The sequence below is a fragment of the Simochromis diagramma genome, unplaced genomic scaffold (genome assembly GCF_900408965.1).
Source record: "Simochromis diagramma unplaced genomic scaffold, fSimDia1.1 OVJJ01000456.1, whole genome shotgun sequence".
NCBI classification, from domain to species: Eukaryota; Metazoa; Chordata; class Actinopteri; order Cichliformes; family Cichlidae; genus Simochromis; species Simochromis diagramma.
Window position 1 is genome coordinate 646,415 of NW_024387186.1, and position 21,741 is coordinate 668,155.

General features: G+C 50.3%; 1 protein-coding gene across 2 annotated transcripts; it reads right to left on the reverse strand.

Moving 5' to 3' along the window:
- Positions 1-2,391: 2,391 nt before the first annotated feature.
- LOC120745055 (ovarian cancer G-protein coupled receptor 1) lies at positions 2,392-11,732 on the reverse strand. Of its 2 annotated transcripts, none has more exons than XM_040049693.1 (7): positions 9,444-11,732; positions 7,107-7,329; positions 6,851-7,000; positions 5,944-6,077; positions 5,623-5,845; positions 4,989-5,169; positions 2,392-4,907 (listed from the first exon to the last, which is right to left on the reverse strand). In XM_040049693.1, the coding sequence occupies exons 2-7, from the start codon at positions 7,206-7,208 to the stop codon at positions 4,480-4,482; spliced, it is 1,218 nt and encodes a 405-aa protein (XP_039905627.1). In that variant the 5' UTR covers positions 7,209-7,329; positions 9,444-11,732; the 3' UTR covers positions 2,392-4,479. The 2 variants fall into 2 exon arrangements, with proteins under 2 accessions (XP_039905627.1, XP_039905626.1); XM_040049692.1 differs by having other exon boundaries at positions 9,364-11,732.
- Positions 11,733-21,741: the final 10,009 nt, after the last annotated feature.

Below are 21,741 nucleotides of genomic sequence, written 5' to 3' on the forward strand. Positions count from 1 at the left end.
GGCAGTGAAGAGCCTGAAAGCAGCTTTTTCTTTGGATGATCCTCAGCATTAATTAATTCAATTTACTTATACAGCACCAAACTACAACAACAGTCACCTAAGGCACTTTATATTGTCAGATAAAGACCTACTGCCCCCTATGAGCAAGCACTGCAGTGACAGTGGGAAGGAAAAGCTCCCCTTCAACAGGAAGAAACTTCAAACAGAATCAGGCTCAGGAAGGGGCGGGGCCATCTGCCGAGACCGGCTGGGATATGAGGACAGGGACATGCTAATTAGCAGGTATGTGACCTTCTCTGTGTAATGGTCTCTGAGTTTTGTCGTTTTCAGTCCTTAGTTTATAATCTTAATGTGTGAGGTAGAGTCTGAGGTATTCACTGTTAGTTCTTGACGTTTTGAAATCCTAGTTTCTCTGCAGAGTCGCAGCTTCATAGTTTGATGTTTTAGCTGAACTCTCCATGTCCTTTAGTTTTGCTCCCCATGTCTTGTTTTTCATGCTTCATTTCACCTGTCTGTGGTTACCCAGGTGTTTCCCCTCGGGTCTACTTTTTGTCTTCACCTCATTACCTGTGAGTCCTGCTCGTGTTTCCTGCCTCAGAGCTCCGAGCTGATCACAGATTTCAGATGGGATTAGGATTAACGGAGTTTTCTGAGGTTTTCCATTAAAGTGTGATAAAGTGAATCACTTGGTTTTCATTCTGGCCTCCATTTCTCTGTCATGCCGGAAAATGCTGGGAGCGTTTGCAGACTGCTCCTGGGTGAAGTTTCTGTTTATTGTGGAACAAAGTGAACCTTCACGTCAGGATCTCTCCAACATTACAGTCTTACCAGGCGGCTCCTCGATCTCCGGCTGGCCACAAAGAGCTGCAGCGATGAAGAAGTAGAGACTGTAGATCCTGACTCTGTGTGCATATTTCATTTATTTGGAAACACATATGAAAAGCTTTTGATGGATCTTTATCACAGAAACATGTAAACAAAGATGTGTCACTGACACACTCGTCTCGTTTCATCAGGCTGTCACGTGCAGCGTTGCAGGTACCTGACCGCAGACAGGTTTAGGACTCAGACGGGGTTTCCTCACCACTCTTTGTGTGTTTACTCTGCATCCAATCATTAGTTATGATGAATCTGTGGCTCTCCTCCACCTCCGTCACTTTGTCCTGCACTGTATTTACTATCACACAAACACATCTCCAGCATCTTTACGGGCATCTCATATCACTGCAGCAGATGATGTCCTGTGGTACTGATGCCAAAAACATCTGGATGGCTGCTAATCATCTCTCACTTGTCAGAAATGTAGGTGTTGCATTTACAACGACGTCCAAGCTGGAAAGAGAAGTGCTTTTCGATGCCTTTGTTTCGTGCTGTGGCCTCGGTAAGTCGTCTTCAGATGGCCTGTGAACGCTCCAAAATGCTGCTGCGAGGCTGCTGACGATGTCCTGTCACTGGCCTCGTGACCTGTTTCTCCGTCTGTGCATGAGCTCTCAGGCTCAAGTCGTGCAGGTCACTGACAGCTTCTGACACAGACCCGTTGGCGGTTCCTCGTTCTAGACTGAAAACTAAACAGAGGCTGCAGTTTCTAAACCATGGAAGGACCTTTGAGTGAGTCTGTGGACTCGTTTGGCCTGAGCCGTGCTGTAAATGTCAGTGCTGTGTTTTAATATTTGAGGTTTATTACTTGCTCATCGCTGTTGAGCAACAAACTGTTCCAACTTCTGCAATCAGGTAGAAGGTTCCTCATCATCCAGGCAAGGACGGGGAGACTCAGGGGGAGCTGCTATCCCCCCCACACACACACACACACACCATCCATAAGTGACTGAGACAGGACTCTCTTCCAGACTGTGTGTCTAACATGAGTACATTTCAAATTCCTTTAATGTTAAATATGTTCAGATTGTTTATTCTTATTTATTCACTTGATGTACAGAATTCACCTGCTCGCTGCATAAATGCTACTACTGCACATTCACCTAATGTATATATTATATTTAATGTTCTATCCTCCCCCCTTTTTTTTTTTTTGCAAACATAACTGACATATCTACGTGTGTGTGTGTGTGGGGTGGGGGGGGGGGGGGGGGTTGGTTTCAGGAGGGTGATTGGCGTCATGGTAACTGATGGGAAAGGCAAAAGACTCAAACTGAGAAAACGGGGGATTCTGTGGCTGTGATTGGTTATTCATTGTGAGGTGAAACATTTCACTGAGATGTGTTCATATATTAAACAGTGTAACAAGTTAATGTTTACATCGTTTCCATATCTGCTCAGAGTGTCAGGAAGCTGCATCACTCACCACAGGCCTGAAAAAACACACACACACACACACACACACACACACACACACACACACACACACACACACAGAGAGAGAGAGACACACCGTTTCTGTTTAGTGCTCAGTTTAAAGCTTTATAAAAATATTCTGTCACTTTCATGTTACGAGCAGGTTACAGCACACAGATCTATAACCACAGAGTCAACACACAGATTCTTACTATGTACGTATTCAGACTTGGAGGCATTTCCATGCATGCAGAGAGCAACATCCAGACCCCAGAGTGAATCTCTTTCCTCAGCGTTAAAGTGCTGAAATGGGCTCAAAGGGAGGCTATGAAGACATGCTGTGACCGGTGTGTGTGCGTCTGTGTGTGTGTAAACTAACAGTTTTCTTTTTAAACGTAAAATGAAGAGAACACTATGAGTCGTGTTTTTCACAGATGGGAGGCGGTCTGACTGCTGCACGTCGGCCAAACGCTTCCAGAATAAAAGTTACCTGACTGAAATTTGGCTAATCGCCCGCTCACGGTCACCTTCTCGTGCACCTCGTCCCAGATCCCGCCCCCTGACCTTTCATTGTCAGTAAGGTGGGTGCAGCCATGTTGGTCCTACATGTTTCTAATACTGACCCGTGATCAGTGCAATGCGATGTCATAGTTTGGTAGGCAGACTGTGTCAGGTCGTGCAGCACGTGGATCGACATGCAAACAGCTGTTGTTTCAGAGAAGCACCGCGGACAGGAGGACTTCTCTTTATTTAGCTGTTAACATTTCCAAAACAACAGTTTTGTGTTTGTGTTTGAATCTAAGATACCTGTGAGGTGTCCTAGACACCACGAGGGCTCGCAGATGACACAAGATGTCCTGAAAGGATCTGTTTGCTTCTGGTTCTTGAACCAAACCAAAGTGAAACTTAAAACTAAGAATAATAACAAAGTCAAATACGAAACAACTGTTGGAGCAGGTCCTCGGGGGACTCACGGCCTTGCTTGCTGCAGCAGCTCCGCTCACTGACCAGACACAGATCGCAGGAAACACTCCCAGTGACCGCCGGCCGATCGGCTCGCCTGGATCTCAAGGCTCGGGTGTAAAAAACAGTGATTGGTCAGTTGTTATGATTGGAGCACCATGAACACTGAGATAAAGTCACAGAACAGCAAATTCATAGTACACAAACCCAAAAAACACAGAGGACTGAACTCTGAACTCTACAGGAGGTCACGAGAAGATGATCTTGAAGGGCAGCAGGCCAGCTTCAGATCAGGGTAACAGAAGCTTTTGGACTCGTCAGGTTGTGTCAAAGGTCCTGTCAAACTTAAATTTGAATTCATTGATGGCGCTGCATCGTCTGAAGCTCCTCATGCTAACATAAACCCTGCTGCCTTTAAACATGAAGGAATCTGTGAGGTTCACATTATCAATAACTGAAGTCTACCGATGCCAACGATGAGGTTTGTTATCAGCTCTGCTTCAAGTAGAGACAGATTTGTCCTGAATCTGAATCCTCTGCACTTTATCTGACAGCGAGGAACATCGGTGTGACTCAGCGTCATAATAAACTACGTTTTATTAGGATAACAAGAACTCTGGAAACACTTTCTAACAGGTCACCAAAGGTTAGGGGTTACAAAGTCTCAACTTGTTTTAAAGAATTTGCTTCGATAAGTCAAAATCGTCCTGCAGCCAATCGATGGGTCAAATCTGATCACTGATCAATAACCGTTTCTAATGTTCTGTCGGGTCTTCCTGCGTCCCTTCATGTTACGTGTGGTTCTTTAAATCAAAGTGCAGGAAGTCCTGTTGTTTGTTCCGGCGCTGCAGTGAAAGCGTTCGGTTTATTTCTTCCACGTCTGCTTCCTGTTTCACTGTTTGACAGGAACCTCATCGCTGCCACACGGAGCCTTTCAGGCGAGTTATTAGACGCAAATGTGTGTCTAACATGATGAAGTCTTATTAGACGTGATGCCGTGACACTCTGCAGTATTTCAGAACTCCTCGTGTGCGTTTTGTCAGCCATGTTGCGCCGTGTCAGACGCCACAGAGGGGTAACGGGGGCTTTCAGACTGCAGACCTCAGATCCACCCTGACCTCCCTCAGGCTGGGCTGTTGCATCAGCACAGATACGCCCCCGCGGAGTACAGCCCGCCCTCGTCGTGCAGGCGGGTCATTGGTGCCCAGAGGCGTGCTGATCATTTCATTTCTGCCCACGTCCCTCCGTCCTGTTGGGGTTTTGTTTCTGCTTCTCTGTCACACACATTTCCAAGGTGTTATTCTCTGTGACTCGTGCTTTGATGCTTTCTTCGTGCATCCGTGTGATTAAACTCGTGTTTCTGCAGGCGGCGTCCGTTTGGCCGTTGTTCAGCGTATTGCTGTGCGTGAGCAGCGTCACGTTTGGCTGGCCGTTGTTCTCGTCCGTGGCAACCTCGTGGGAGTCGTTAGCCGGACTGGCGGGACTGGCATTGCCACGGCGACGGCAGCAGCAGAGTATCCTGGCAACGGGTCTGAAGACGACTCTGTAGAGGCCGCGGCGGGCGCTTTCGCTGACGAAACAGTAGAGGACTGGGTCGGCCACGCAGTTCAGGGTGGTCAGCAGCAGGGACAGGTGGTAGTAGTTAAATATGGCTGAAAAACAAGAACCGTATCACCACAGTATTACGGCGCCATCTTTATTTATCGGACGGCTTCCTGCGAGTGAAACGGTACCTTCGATGAAGCTGCATTCCTTCTCCAGCAGCGTGCGCACCAGCAGGAAGACGTGGTAGGGCGAGAAGCAGACGAGGAAGATGAGGATGGTGCTGCTGACTAACTGCCTGATCCTCATCTTCTGATCCGGCTGCGTTCCCGCGCTCCGGCCCACCGCTCGCAGGACCCACAGGTAGCTAATCTAACCGAGACAAAACAAGGCGCCGGGGTTACAGGAGAATCAGGAACTCGTCTACATTTACTGTGTTTGACTCCAGTTTTCAGGGATTTATACTTTAAACCAGCGCCGCGGATAGATTCATCAGAAAAACATGAACAACATTTATTCTCAACAGTGAAGCGAAGAGTTAAAAAACCGTGACATCGAGAAAAGGAAGCGTTTGAATAACCAAATAAGGTCATCATATATGGTGAGCAGCTGAAAATGTTGGACAACAAATTAACTACAAATATGAAATAACTGAGAACATCGTGAAGATGTGGGATTAACCCAGAGCGGCGGACTCATGGCTGTGGCACCGAGCCAGGAGACGCGTGGTTTCCTGACCATAACCAGCTCTCGTTCTCTGCACTTCTTTAAGACCAACGCAGAAATCCTGAAACATACAAAGAGCGTGTAAAGCCGTTACCGTACCAACAGAATAGCCAGCGGGAACATGAAGCCGATGCTGATGCGGTAGTAGTTGATTGGACGTTCCCACGACTTCATGGGGTAGTGCTCGAAGCACAGGGAGTGGTTACTGGGATCTTTGCTGAGCTCCTTATGGTGAAAGAAAAACACGCCCACCGCGATCTCCTTCAGCCAGATGATGGCGCTGATGACGGACGCTGCTTTCATGGAGCGCAGAGCCGTGAACCTGCGGGCAGAACGCGTCGTGGTGATTTTACTTCTTCATATACCCAAAGACGTCCTGATCTCAGCCACGAAGGACGAAACGACGGGAGACCGTCTTACCTCAAAGGATGGACCACAGCCAGATAGCGATCCAGACTGATGCAGCACAGAAAGCCGATGCTGATGTAGATGTTCTCGTAGAGCAGGAAACCACACATCTGGCACAGCCATTCTCGGTGACGCCAATCATCGTCCTGAAACAGCAACAGCAGACTGAAGGTGGATCAAATAAGACAGGCAGGTGGAGGAACTCCACCCGCGCACGCTGTCAGGGCAGGAGACTGCTAATAATGGCCTAGTTCACCTCCACCTAACACCAACTTAATCCAAGCAGAGCTTTAACACGGCCACAGGTCACATGACGCTGTTAGCGGGACGACGTTAGAGAGATCTGTTAGCACAGTGACATCACAGCAGCCATGTTATTGGTCACATGATGTCATTAAAAGGGACCAAAAGGCTCCAACAGCACAAACACGGTCCGGTTCAGGTGAAGCTAGCAGGCAGCTAGCAGCTACAGCCACCTGTGTCAGCATCCACCTGTCACTCAGAGAGGCCACGCCCCTAAAATGCAAACTTTAAGCCTTAATGTGAGTGACAAACACATCCTCCCTCGTACAGCTGTTATAAAGGAGGAAATGATCTACAGAGACCAAACAGTTTGTGCATCAGGATGTAAACATGTTTATTTCTGCAGGAACGTTTAACTGTGGGAGTCTGTGGGACTGACTCACTGCTGGAGCCCCCGGTGGATCCTAGAGGAACTGCAGCTTGTGGCACTTTTAATGGCACTGAACCTGAAGTCGAGCTCCAACCACAGCCTTCCACTGTGGTGGGCGGACGACACCACGGAGCTGTGCTAACTGTCTGTGATGACACCGACACTTTGACTGAAACCAGAGCGCCTCAGACGCACCGTGAAGAACCGCCGAGGGAAGAGCGAGCGGAGAGGACGTCTCTACGTTACCTGAAAGAAGTACTGGAGCCAGAAAGGCAGAGACGCCAGGTATAGCAGGTCAGACACAGTGAGGTTCATCAGGTAAACGCCCAGCTCGTTCCTCTGCTTCAGCTGAAGGGCAGCGTGGTATAGCGAGTACACGTTGGCAGGAACACCAACCTACAAACACAAGATCATTCACCATCCAGCACATGGAGATCCTGGAGCACCGTTTATCAGCACTCGGGAAATACTTCCTAAAAGCTAAGATACTTCCATCACTCACCATAAGCACCAGGATATAGACGCAGGAGAACACGTGCTGGTGGATCCCATGGTTGATGCTGCAGTTGCTCATGTCTTCTTCAGACTTGTTGATCACCATCATACTGCCGCTCACACTGTTTCACCCTGACTCGTTCATCTGTCCAGAGCACGCGTGCTGCTCGGCGCTCTGTGAGGTGGATTAACCCGCTCGTCTCATCGGGCCTCTGATTGGACGGTTTGCTCTGTGGAAGAGGAGACAGTGTAGCTTAGTCCAGATTAGACACACCCCCCTGCAGGTGAGCAGAGAGAGGTTAAAGAAGTAAATATGATCTCGTTTCTGTCTTTAAATTGAATGTGTGATGTTAATCCCACAGACATTTTCTCAGGTCATCCACACGCACGCTAACCCTCTGAGGTGCAGCCCTCAGGCTGAAATAGATTGCAGTGTGCGGTTGGAACGCGCAGACTTCCTGTCCGAACCTGACAGCTAGCTTAGTTACAGGCTGAGCTCAGGTTTGAAATCCAGCAGGTGGAGACACTGAGCAGCACTACAGTCCTCAGTTTGCACCCAGAGCGCCGCGCTGATGCGCTCCTGTAGGGTACCTGGAAATGTGCAGCATGTAGCCGATGATTTAAAACGCCAGCCCGTGCTGACCCACGAGACTTTCTGAAGCATTTCTCTGAGCGCGCTCAGTGCTGCTCCTCTGACAAGAGTCATGAGAGCATCGGACGACGAGCACGTTGCTCTGGGAACTTCCTGTTTGTATCTTTTGCTGTTTTCCCTTATCTAATGCTGAAATGATGAGTAATCTGTGCACAGATATGAAGTCATGGTTCTGCGTCACATCATCTCAAACCAACATTTTCTCATTTTTAAAGTTGCATCCTCTGTTTTTCTGCAGCTGTTTGAAATGAATATGTGAGAAACTTGAAGCCCAGCGTCTGAAACGTTCCCTTCCTCGGCCTGAATCAGCATCTGTAATTTGGGACAGAGACGTTAAAACTGTCCTCCAGCAGCAACTTCCTGTTGTGGTGTGGCACATCTCACAGAAAAAACAGCCTGTTTCTCTGCGGTTAGCGCTGACGTCTCACAGTGACGTGGTTCCTAGTTTGAATCCCCCGGCCTCTCTCTCTGTGTCTGAGTGGGTTCTCAGACTTAGTCCCACTCATGACATGAGGTTGGCGGGGGACTGCCTGCAGGTGTGGGCTGGTGTTAAATCTAAAAACACACTGATGCTGTTTCACATGTATTATTATTATTTAAAGCTTGTGTGGTGCTGGAAAAATGTTTCTCAGCATGTTGTCTCTGTCCTGGGTTCGTACGCAGAAGCTAACGTGAACACAGGCCTCAGCTTCATTGGAACGGCCGCAGTCAGAAAATCGTAACAAGGATTTTTGACTGTCTTAAAGAAAGAGACGAGTTCACTGAGACAAACACCTGAACTGCTCGGTCGTCCTCTCAGATCTCTGCACGTCCTCACACCACAGATTTAAAATCCTTTTACAAAGCAGCGACTTACAGTGAGATGAAATCTGTGCCCCCACAGCTCAGACAACACACAGCGACCCAGCTTTCAGTTTTTAGGCTCCTCACCTGTGGAGCAAACGTCCTGAACACCTGAGATCAACCCAAACTGCCCAAAATCCTTTGTGCTTCACATCGTGACACCTGTGAGATGTGTCGCTGTGTCTGCTGTGCTGCTGGCTGGAGTTTGAAACACCAGCAGAGACATCAGCCCCGAGTCACCGCTGACAAACGACCGCCAACAGAGCCGCGCAGCATCACAACAACCACGATATGCTTTATTCTTACAGACGACGAACCCCAGGATCTGCTGCTCGCTGCAGTGGACTCGCTCCAAATCAACCTTCATGTGTTCACACTGACAAACTTCATCAGCCTGAACATGTCTGCTGGTTACACACACTCTCTCTCTCTCTCTCTCTCTCACACAGACACACACACACACACACACGCACACACACTCCTCTTGCCTATGGTACGACAACTTTTCTCCGTGCACCTGGTACACTGCGCAGGAGCACTTTGCCCCCCACACACACACACACACACACACACACACGGAGCAGGAGCCACTCGTTGTGACACGCGGCAGAAAAATAACTGCATTGAGAAACGACTTCCTCTGGTCAGTTTCTTTGGCTGCTGTCTGCAAACTCCTGCTGTGACTAACAGCAATGATAACACTGGTACTCTTACACTGACTCTACTATAACAAAGCTTTTACAAACGCTGATCACAGCCTCACACTAACCTGCAGACATCCACACACCCACGGCTGGTGTCTTTCGTCACACTAAAAGCGCACCACCACCCCTCTGTCGTCGGTCTCACCCTCGGCAGCCGTGCTACATCCTCTCCATCCTGCAGTCTCAGTAATAACCGCGGCACCGGGTGCTCAGATATTTGTGAGCGTGCGTATCAGCCGGCAGGAGGAAGTGGACTCGAAGGGAGACTCCTCCCATCCTCAGACATAAACAGAGGGGGTGAGAAGAGGCTGCAGTCAAAGACAGGTCCCCTTTATTAACACGCAGTAAAGCCAGTCAAACACAAATATGATCGCTGTCTCCAGAGGCCCAGGATGTGATGGCGATGGCTGCAGCGTTTCAGGCCGTCCCGGTGCTGAGGCCCCTTAAAGTCTCCTCTCTCACCTCGTCAGGCACGTCCTGAAACCTCCGCCCGACCCCCACCTCTCAAATCTGAATTTCTCCATATCGGGGAAACATGAGCAACACCGGGTTTCCCCTGCACGCCGCAGGGCTTTGTGCCAAACGTCAGCTTTTCTTCTGTAACTGTGATGGGACAGCATTTCCATGTTTCATATCCACCCACGAAGCAGATGTGTCAAAATACTAAGAAACCAACGGCCCACGTGTTAATGCAGATGTGGGACTTTTCTGTCCAAACAAGTTCAATAAAAAGCTCAGCGACACTGACTCAAGAGCTCCTCATTAAAGGCTCATCGTCTACTGAAACACCTGTTTAAACACTGATAGATCTACTGACTGAGCACGCCGCGGTCACAACGAGGTCACGCCAAGCACGCCGCAGTCACGCCGAGCACGCCGCGGTCATGCCGAGCATATTTTTATTCCAGAACCCGTTAAACTGAGTGTCCAGTGAGGTTACTGCCAGACTCTGAGAAAAGAAGAAAGAAACGAACTTCATTGGTCACGTACACAATCATACAGAGCACAACATGCAGTGAAATGTGTCGTGTCCGAGCTGCAGACAGGCCGCAGATGTAGCCGCGCCATGTCAGGGCTTGGTGGGCCTAGCCAGGACCCTTACTGGATACTGGGAGGGAATCAAACTTGCGACTTCCACTCCAAAGCTGTGTGGTCTTACCACTACGCTAAGAAGGGCGACGTGTTTTGATACGTTTCTGCGAATGTTTGATGAAATCTGATTGGTGAGCTCATACTTCCTCAGTTCTCAGGCTCTGTCACTGTGTGAAATCTCTAATGGTTGAGAAACGCACGTCAGTCCTGCTTCATGCTATGATGACATGAACGGCACATAGATGAAAGTAAACCTGTGAAGTTCTCCCTGGTTAACGTGTTGCACGTCGAGTGACGTACTCTTTGGAAAACAGAGCTCAGGTTGATTTGAACCCAGGACAGAAGCTGGTTCAGAAAAAGAGGGAAAAGGTGTTTGTGCGAGCAGAGGCGAGACGGCGTTTCCAGGGTGGTAGAAATGCTCCACTGCCTTCAGGACTGAGAACAGATGCAGCTTCCTGTCGTGAAGCCCGGATTCAGATGGAATCCACACAAACTTCCTGTTCACCAAACGTCTTGTCTGCACTGGACTCGCTGTGGTTCTGCCTCGGCCCGTCCTCTGCGAGCCGCTCTTTAAACTACAGAAACCAGCAAAGAGTCCTGACTTCTTCGTCTCTGATGTTCTAGATGGAAAGTTGCTTCCTTGTCCTGGTGGATTCGACTGCTGTTCTTCAGCCAGCATAATCCTGCTCTCAGTAGCGCTCCGCTTTATGCCAGTTTGTTTTTCAGAGTCGTGACAGAGTTGGTCGCCTCAGTCAGCGACCGTCACTCCAGTCGGTCTGCCTTCAGCTTTTGTTGCTCGTCGAGTTCCTCTGCTTGTTGTTGTTTTTAGGAGTACAGTCCTCCAGTGTGGGTGACTTTGACACAGCTCACTGTGTTGTGTCTTGCGGAGGTTTTACGTACAGACCCTCCAAACCTGCAGAGATGGGCTGCTGTGCCCCATGCACCGCAGTGACAGCAAACCTCAGTCAAGCACAGCATCAGTGAAAACAAAGGGTCAGTGTGACATGAAGCACTCAGTCCTTTCAAATAATGCCATGAAACACATGTGCACATCCGCCTATGTGTGCAGGAGCTGTAGGCGTGCAGCTTGTTGTCAGCCTCCATGTCTCAGGTTTATCCCTCCATATGAAGTGGTGTTTTTATGTCTCGTGTGCAGCAGAGGCCGGGTTTCCTCGCCGAGCTGAAGGTCACATCGTGTGAAGGAAGACTTGTTTTTGTGCTGGTCGGAGCGAGCGTCTAAATGGAGCGACGGTGACAGTCAGCGTAACCTCTAACTATATCTGTTAGCTTTGGCATGGCGGCGTCTTCGCAGCGACTCCTTAATAACACGCTGCGAAGCGTTTAGAGCCGCAGCAGGCCGCACTCTGAAACCACGGCTATCATCTCGCTGCATCCGTCCTCTCCGGTTTAAATCAGTCAGATTAGGGAACAGCCGGATGTGCACAACATTCCCGGAGAGTCGAGCCGAGCCGAGCTTTGAGACACACGCAGCCATCCTGCATGCTCCATCCGAACACTGAGAAGGCCGTCTGATATGCGAGCGGCACCTGCACGGGTCACCTTTTTCTTCTCAGCTCACAGACAGCTGACGGTTTCCCGCCACACACACTGCTCTGATTGGTCACCAACTCAAATTCAAACCCTCGCCAGCAGGCTCAGCGTGTCAGAGACGAACCATTTGACCAGAGAGCTTCACCGAGCACCAACTCGGGGTTAAAACTGCAGGAACACATCTACGCCAAGATCACCATGGTAACAGATGACTCTGTGATTAGTCACCTGATGGTGGTAACCATGGCGGCAGCAGGAAGTGGTAAATTAGACCCCGCGAGTGTCCTGTCAGTGTTTGCTTCATCCTCAGAGTGCTGTGCCACAGAGCTCATCCTTGTCATCGTCGGCTCTGATTGGCTGAGACGGGTTTGTAAAATAAGCACGTTAACGATGCATAATAAACAGGACGGCTAATAACTGTGACATAAACACATTTCCTCCAAATCACAGGATGTTTGTGTTTGCTTTAGCCCATCGTGAGAAGTTCTGTCAGCGCACAGCGGCGTGTGAGCTCACAGCGGCGTGTGAGCTCACATCGATGCGCCTGCAGTGCTGCTCGCTTCACGGGGCAGATTCATGTGAAGCTGCTGTGACACGACTGCTCGCCACGAAGCACAGCTGTTCCCATGCCGGACGTCGGTCTGCACATGAACTATTAAAAATGAGGTTAAATGGTTAAAGTGGACTCTGAGCTAGTTTAAAGAGTTAATCCCGAGTTAAACACATTAAAGTCTCACAGAAATCCAGAAGACGGTGAAGTCAGACTCATCAGGCGTAAAATCATCCCGGTTAATCTTACTCAGAAACCACAGACTGTATACAGAAGAGGGAGGATGTGGAGCTTCAGTATCAGAGATGTTTAAAGCTTTTTACTCACACTCTGAGCTCATAGTTATAAACATGTTTGATATTATTAAGCTGTGATGTAACATCAGCAGGGGGCAGGAAGTATCCAGTCAAAACCTTCTCATTGTGTTTCCTGTGGATGAACGTATGAGCTGTACCTGTACGTGCAGAGTTTCACAATAAAAGACCGTTTGCACTGACACTTAAAACCTCCGTCCCAGTGTCAGCCACGCCCACAGTCACTGAAACCAGGTAGAACCACAGGGAGCATGTGCAGCTGATCAGGAGATTTGAACCACGAACCTTGATGTGAGGTGACAGTGCTGAGTTAGCGTGTCAGGACGATGCTCCTCCCTCTCCGATGCGTTCACCTGGCGGTCACGACTGCTTGCGTTTTCCTCCAAATTCAGAATGTCGTACAGTCTGAAAATGTTGCGTGCAGTCAAACCGTGACTGCTGTCGCAGCACAGTCTGTGTTCATCATTAAAAGTTAACGATTTCAAGCGCGTGCGGCGTCACTGTGGTCTCGTCTCTCTGCCGTTTCTCACGGCGAGCTCAGGACTTTGGGTCAGAGAGACCAAAAAAAATCCAGAGACTGCAAAATGTGGCCAGATGCAGTCGGACGTCGTGATATTTTTGGCTGTTTCTGACATACTATTTGGGACATACTAAATCTTTTTTTGGGTTAGTGGAATGCAGCCTTCACGAGGAAACACAAACTCAGCTGGTCGCGGCTCAAAAACCCTGCTGTGCTTCAGTGCGTTGACAGATACAACAGCCTCAGGTACAGTAACCCCACTGGCTTCTCACTGGGAACAAATCTCATTTTTCTCCACGAGTCACCAGGGTTGTGTAAGCCACCAAAGCTGAAACACTTCAAAATAAAAGTTTTTTTGTTCAGCTGCGGTGGAAATGAGCTTCCTTCGGAGGGTGGCTGGCCTCTCCCTTAGAGATACGGTGAGAAGTTCAGCCATCCGGGAGGAGCTCAGAGTAGAGCTGCTGCTCCTCCACATCGAAAGGAGCCAGCTGAGGTGGTTCGGGCAGCTGACAAGGATGCCTCCTTGGCGTGTCCTGGGTGAGGTGTTCCGGGCATGTCCCACCGGGAGGAGGCCCCGGGGCAGACCCAGGACACGCTGGAGAGATTACATCTCTCGGCTGGCCTGGGAACGCCTTGGTGTTCCCCCGGATAAGCTGGAGGAGGTGGCTGGGGAGAGGGAGGTCTGGGCTTCTCTGCTTAGGCTGCTGCCCCCGCAACCCGGCCCCGGATAAAGCGGAAGAAGATGGATGGATGGATATTGGGTTTTTTTGTTCCAAGTTTTCATGAAGCTCAGAGGAGGAGCAGCCCCACATGAGCTGAAGGCTCAGCCACACATCCTGTTAGAAACACTCAGAACTCATTCTAGTAAAGCTACTTCAGTCCACCCACAGCTGCAAGCTGCTTTGCAACCCACCTGCTCCTCTCCTGCTGTTTCTGAATCAGACGGTTCAGACTCGAATCACAAAACTCACAGAACCAAACCTAATAAGGATGACCGCCGCGATCGTATAACAGCAGCATCATTAATGAATCATAAACTGATCACTGATTAAACCATTGCCTGTTTCATTAACGATCAAAAGGAATTCATTCTGTGATGTTATTTCCTGTTTTATTGTGGTGATTGGACTTCCTCGCACTTCTTGTCTTTATCAGCTTTCCTCCTTTGTTATTGGCTGCCCCTCGCTGATATTTTTCCTCCTCTCCTCCTCAGTCCACTATGAAGCGGGGGCTGGGCTGCCACCCTCTGACCAATCACAAACATGGATAAATGTCCCGACAGCGGAGTTTATAAAGGACAGAGTGCGACATTGTGCAGATGTTAAACCCAGACTGGACGTGCGACAGCAGAGGGAGTGTGTGTGTTAGCCGCGCTGAGTGAAAATCACATGAAGTTCCTGTTACGGCGGCAGGAAGGAGAATCTGATGGAGCAGGTGAGGGCGACACCATCAGTTACCATGGTGATACACCTTCGTGGTACAGGAAACTCAGAGTTAACCCTCACGTTACCCAGCTCGTAGTGCAGACTCTGAGACTGTTACCGTGATAACAGACTGTGTGACTCCCACCCATTCTGACCCTCAGCTTCACTTCCTCACTCACACCTGAAACCTTCTGATAAACACGGCGGCTATGAACGAATCAGCGCGAGGACGGAGACAGCGATCGATGTGGACTCTGCGGTCTCCATGGAGACGCTTTAAGTATTAATGCTGATCGGGACCAGCGATCAATTTGTCCCACTGATGGATAAATGTCTGCCATAGCTGCAGCTGCTGGGTCTGAGTGACATCACAGGTCAGAGCAGCTGTGATGTGATTGGTCCAGATTCGTATCTTCAGCTGCTTTGACCCATCAGGTTAAAGCTGAACATTTAAACATCACAAGTGACGAGTGTTCATTTCCCCACGCTCATGCTCGAGTCCCCGAGGCGCTCGGAGCTTCTCAGAGCTCGCTCTGCTGCCCGGAGCAGGCCTCGGGCTCGTTCATTCTCCTCTCTCTGCAAACACAACAGCAGTTACATAAAAGCAGCCTCTGAGGCCGCCGTCCAAGGAAGCACTGCGAGCAGCATGAACGAGCACCATGAGAAGTTCGAACACAGCCGCACCAGCTGACTCTGCTCATTCCTTAAAAAACGTTTCCAGGACTAAAAATTCCACACGGTATTAGTGGAAAACAAACACACATCATCATTCATAACCAAACAAAAGCACTTAATAAGCTGCAGCAGATATGAAATCCATGGCCTCCTCCCTCCGGGGAAATCAGCTCCATCCAGCGGGAAATAAATCAGCTGTTTTGATTTGCTGTCCTCTCGGCAGATCGGCGTGCACGTACGAGCATCCCTACGTGCGCTCTGGTCTCCATCGGTAGGCTTGTTTCAGAATCAGCTGATTCATCACTCATTCATCACAGAGCTGTCGATAAAGTAATCAGATTTCTTCATCCTTCACGTGAACTCAAAGCTAAGTCAGGCGCCTGAAGCGTTCGCCCTGCAGAGCGTCTGAGGGGAAGGATTTGACGCGTGCTGTGATGTCACTGCTGTTGATGAGTGCTTCCACTCGAGTGTCCGTGGGGCCGCAGACGCCGTCGGTCTGAATCTCATCAGCGCTGCTCGCAGCCGACAGCTCGGCACGCCGCAATGCTGTCTGGCACTTGGTGTGGGAGGAGCCAGCAGACCAATGTGATGCCACAGTGACACATCGACCCACAGGACCACTTAAGTCCTCCGTGGAACATCTTTATCCCTGATCCTGGATCAAATTGGGATGTGAGGAATGTGGAGGTCAGGTGAAACACGGCGTTCAGTCTGAGTTATGAGTTTAAACTTTGATCTAGATAAAAGCTTTTCCTTTGTGTCAACTGAAGCTCGCCGTTTAGTTCACTTTGAGCCAAGATGATCGACAGACGGTCTTTGGTCGACATGCTGAACCTGGAAGCAGCAGAAGCAGATGTCATGGAAACCAGTGGAGCGATCATTAACCCCTTGGAGGTGGCAGCTGGTCGTTGCCAGTGCGCGGCGCCCTGAGACGCTGCTGCTGTGATTTGTTCCACCTAGGCTCCTCCCCCCATCTCCAGCAGACTGAGCTATTTTTAGACCTGTTTCCTGTCTTTGTGCCACAACGCACAGGTGGCCTGTGCAGGTGTGTCCTGCCTCCCCCCCACCATGACCTGGGATAAGCAGTTAGAGAGCTGATGGCGCTTGCTGTGTGGCACCGGCGCAGTTCGCTAATGTTTTAACCCTGAGGTCTGATCCGGTGATGCCGGACAGGACGGGTGGCGTGGCAGAGGCGGCGCTGCCGGACTTTTTCTTACTGCTCGAGCATTCTTAGAGATAAACAGGAGAGGGTGGGGGCGTCTGTATTTATCAGCAGCTGATTGGCTGCTGCAGCTCGTCATGACAACGTGTCTCTGAGCAGTTTGCACCTCGCAGAGTTCAACCCCGGTTCCTGTTCACGCTGTACACGAATGGGGCGTGTTTGAGGAACAGGCGGCAACAGGAATACAGGAATCTGATTGGAGGTGAAGAACTTCACAGTGAAGATGAGGAGGTGATTTCCTCAGGTCAGAGGTCATTCTTCAGACTGTCAGCATTCATGTGGAGGTCGCTGAGGAGCAGTAGGCCTCAGACAGCCTGGACTCCCTCTACAGGAAGAGGCGGAGCTCTTCTTTAAGTCAGACTGAGCTCAGGGCCAAATGTTTCTGCAGGTGTAGGCGAGCGGTGGTCAGCATTGCTGCCTCACAGGGAGAAGGTCCTGGGTTTGAATCTAGCAGCTGGCCGTGTTAGCTGCTGATGGGTGGAGCAGATTTTTCCAGGAGACAGAGATCATCTGTGTTCACGAAAGGACTGCAGGTGGAGCTTCTCAGACTACAGGACGTGTTAGTTTGCAGCAGCTGCAGCTGAAGTCTGCAGGGCCGCCCCCACCTCCGTCGGGCAGCTCTTAGTGTCGGTGGATGTCCGTGTTATGAATAACGCACACGCGAGCGGTGTGAATGTGCTAACGTGCAGAGTTTATGTAACGTCAACAAAAGCACCGACATCAGCACCACGATGAAACACAGGCCACGCCCCCAAGAACACAATGCAGATACATAATGTAGGCAGAGGTTATCTGTGCGCCCAGCGCAGTGTCAGCCTCTCACATGTTTGTGCTGTCCCTGCTGGACACCAGAGGAACTGCAGCTCCTGACTGCCCTCGTGTGTAATTTGGCGTGTGACGCATGGCTGCTTCAGCCTGCCACAAAGTTCCAGTTGGATTCTTCCCAGAGACACGACCAGCACGTGGGCGGCTCGCTGCCTCAGGGCACGGACACAGTCGGAGCCAGAAAGAAACCCAAATAAATCCAGTGTGGACGAAGCTGGACAGCAGTGTTAGTCCCAGCGTCCGTCTCCGTCCTCACCGCCGAGCACCTCCCTGAGACTCCCCTGCTCTGAACCGCTCCCCGCTATTCGTATGATGGTATCTCAGCTGCCGTGGGCTGTCAGGGTCAGTCGATCCGTCCCACCTGTGTGACTCCCACAGAGACTGACTGAGGGGCTTTCAATGCTTTGACTCATTGATGTACGATTAGTTTAAGGAGCTCTGAAAGTTTCCATGAAGACGTTTCAGTTCTAACAGACCAGAGTGTCCCCAAGAGGGCCGTGGACCCCCTATTGATCCTCTACCTATCACACGAGCCAAGGTGTGAAGATGGGTGTGGGTCACAATCAGGTGAACCCACTGTGAGATCTTGCTCCACCGTATCATGTGACTTACTGAGATGTGAGTGGGTGTAATCCAGCTCTGAGATCCTTCCCAGGGCTCTCACATGTCTCCACGATGACCTGGATGGCCGAGAACCTTCACAGACCTTCGGTTAGCTAAACTGATCAGAGTGGGGTGGGCCCACTCAGAGCCAAGTGTCATTTCCACACCGCCTGCCTGTAATTGAATCCACAGCGAGCAGGTTCCCACTGTGAGCTCGAAGCTTTCAGGCCCCGGGGGTCTGCAACGAATACATTATTAATGTGCATCGTGGCCTCACGTCCTGCACGCTGCTTTAATAACGCTCCACACCTGAGCTCAGCCTCTGCAGCTGAACGCTCTTCAGGCCTGCTGCTGCCCCGCGGGACCCCGACGCCCCCCGAATACTAACTCAGCCTCTGATCGAGCAGCTGAAAGGACACACAGGCTCTCAGTGGGAGAGAGAAGCCGCCCTGTGTGCCAGATTTCCTGCGAGCTTGCCCGAAACCACCAGACTGAACCCATGCATCATTTACCGCACATCCTGACTACAGCCGGGAAGCTCCCAGGATAACCCGGCACCACCAACATCGGGACTCCTGATTCAGACCCCAGCAGGACTATATGTGAACTGTAAACTAATCCTGCTGTGGGCACCTGTCTGCTGCGTCACTCACACCTGAGAGTCAGCTGTGCTGAGCGGTGGAGGTGTGAGTGATCCTCCAACACCTCACTGCTCATTAGAAACGACAGCGGTGCCTTCAGGTGTTGTGGGACATCACAGTGACGTGACTGAGACTCAGGTATTCCCTCCACAGGTGATGTGACGTAGTCTGTGCCTTTATGGCGCTCCAGCTGGAAACGACCCGCGTGCTCACCGCTGTTAATCATCCTGCACGCACGTGCTCTCTGAATATTACATGAACGAGCTCCATGCTCCATCCAGCAGGAAGAATAACACACGCCAAAACCAATTAATAACTGATCAATAATTAATAACTCACAGCTTCAGACCAGCCAGAGAAATTATGCATCCAACAGCACGAGCCCGCTCACACACAAACACACTTTCAGGGTTTCAGTAAGGACACGGTCTTACCGGCTCTGCAGCTCCGCTCTGAATGTCTCTGCAAACGCTGCTGCTCTGCCTCCTGCCTGCCCACACACACACACACACAATCTCACTCTGACACACACACACACGCACACACACACGGTCTTTATGATATCCGAGTGGGAACATATGAAAGTGTCCACACAGTCCACAGCTCTGCTGCACACAGTCGGCATCAGCAGACCTCAGGGGGAGTCGGCCCCTCCTGGCGGAGATTCATGAAATGAAATTAATAAATAAATAAATAAATAAAGTGTTGGGAAGTGGGGCTGGGGGGGGGGGGGGGGGCTATAGAATAACACATTTTCAGAGGGAAGAAAGAAAAGGAACAATTCTTAAGAAAAAAAAACAATAGAATAAAATAGAAATGTTTACATTTTATCGTGTTAGCTGAGTTTATTCTGTTTTGGAGTTCAGACCAAGGAAACATGAACAAAGGCAAATCCAATGAAAACAAAGTTAGCGCCATCCCGAGCACGACTTCTGATATCATCTGATATCATCGGAGCTCCTCCCCTGCAGAAGGACAGATATTTTTCTTCTGGAAGTTTTCATCGTGGCTTCGATGAGGACCTCCACCTGTCAGATCTCCACACACACACTATGCTCGAGGAAAAAGGAAACAGGAAGTGATTCAGGCGCCTGATGGTGGCCTCAAACCTGAGGCGGTTAGTTTCAGCCACAAACACGTTTGCTTTCTCAAACGTTTCGGCGTTCTGGTCCCAGTCCACCTTGTTGAGCTCCAGTTCACCCTTTTTAGTTTGATCTCAGCTGAAGTTTAAAGACACAACTCAGGCCGTGTGTTCAGCTCCCTGCCCTCCAGCAGGCTCACGCTGCTGAAGGTGGAGCTTCCAGAGTGAGCCGTGAAGGCTGGTGTTGGTGGGTTTGCGGCGTCCTCAGGACGTCTGCCGGCGTGGTGTCAGCTCCTCCTGATCCGATCATTACAGCGAAAAGCTGAGAGATGTCCACAGGGGGCTTCCGTGTGGGGACAGTTTTCACATGACGTCCTCTGTCGATGCTGAAGACTCAAGCTGCAGCAGGTCAAAGGTCAAAGATACCAGGCAGGCTCACAGTGACAGTGATCCTTGTACGGAGTATTTACCTGAGCGGAAGCAGAGCTACGAGGACATGAACCTACCTGAGCTGTATGATGGTGCAGGTGTGAAGCAGCTCGTTCAGCAGGTGGATGAGCAGTGGTTACACTGAAGGTCCAGGTGAGAGCGCCACCCTGAGGCGCAGTCTGACAGCTTGTGCCGCACGCTCCCTGCTTTTCACCCTGAACGCCACGTTTAGCATCCCAGTCTTTCTCCAAGGAACGCCTCAGTGTCGTTTAGGGAGCTGAGACAAATGAGAGGACCACGGCTACAAATGTTCTGGCACAGGGCGAAGGTCAGAGATCACTGTTTCCATTACAGTCACCTGTCCTCTGAATAATCAGCCAATCACCTGCTGCTGCAGTCTGAGACTGTTCCAGCTGTTAGAAATAAGTTTAACACGGGAGACTCACTGCTGCCTCCGCTGGACGTCAGAGGAACTGCAGCGCTCTGTGCTTCAGGTGTGATAAAAACAAACACCTGAATAACAGTGACACAACGCTGGGCTCATGGTGCGTTCAGGTGCTGCAGGGAAGAAGCAAAACAACTGTTTCCTCTGCAGGTTTCACACACACACTCACACACACGGACTCACACACACACTGTGATGTCACAGCCTCATTTTTATTTTTTAACTTCTGAATCTTTGAACAAACGTTCACAGACGTCTGAAACACGAGCAGCACGCAGAGTCGAAGTAGATCTGCACATGCTCACCTGTTTGCATGTCCGGAGACGACTGTGGAGTCTCTCACACCAATTGCATTTCAGCGTTCTGAAGGCGACTCTGACGCTGTGACGCAGGTTTGGTGGTGTGGTCACTGATGGGTCAGGTCAAAGGTCACAGTTTGAATTTAACCTGGCGATGCCTGGTGTAGGAAAGCAGCTGTCTGAACACATCTGGCGAGTCATCTGAAACGTTCCCACGACATGAAAAGAGCCCGTCACGGTTACCTGTCTGCAGCCGTTACTCATCTCGCCGTCAGAGAAAGAGGAAATGTGTTAAATGGTAAGCATTTATATAGCGCTTTTCTAGTCCCTAAGGACCCCAAAGCGCTTCACACTACATTCAGTCATCCACCCATTCACACACACATTCACACACTGGCGATGGCAAGCTACATTGTAGCCACAGCTGCCCTGGGGCGCACTGACAGAGGCGAAAGTGTCTTGTGAAAGTGAAATGAAAGTGTCTTGATTCGAGGAACTCAGAGGTCATCAGCCACAGGCGCACTCTACAGGGGGGAGGAGCCTCCTCTGCACACCTGTCCACTCAGACGATCTCAGAGCTTTAATTAGCGTTGAGCAGCAACAGCTCAGGTGGAAGAGCGGGTGGTGTTCCCATCAGCTGGTGAGTGGATCGATCCCAGCTCGTCCAACAGCGTCTACGAGTGCGTGGCTGATGAGACGACTACCTGTTACCTCACGCTCCTGACGCAACCTCAACCGTCAGGCTCTACCTTTAAGAGGGAAAATGTCACAG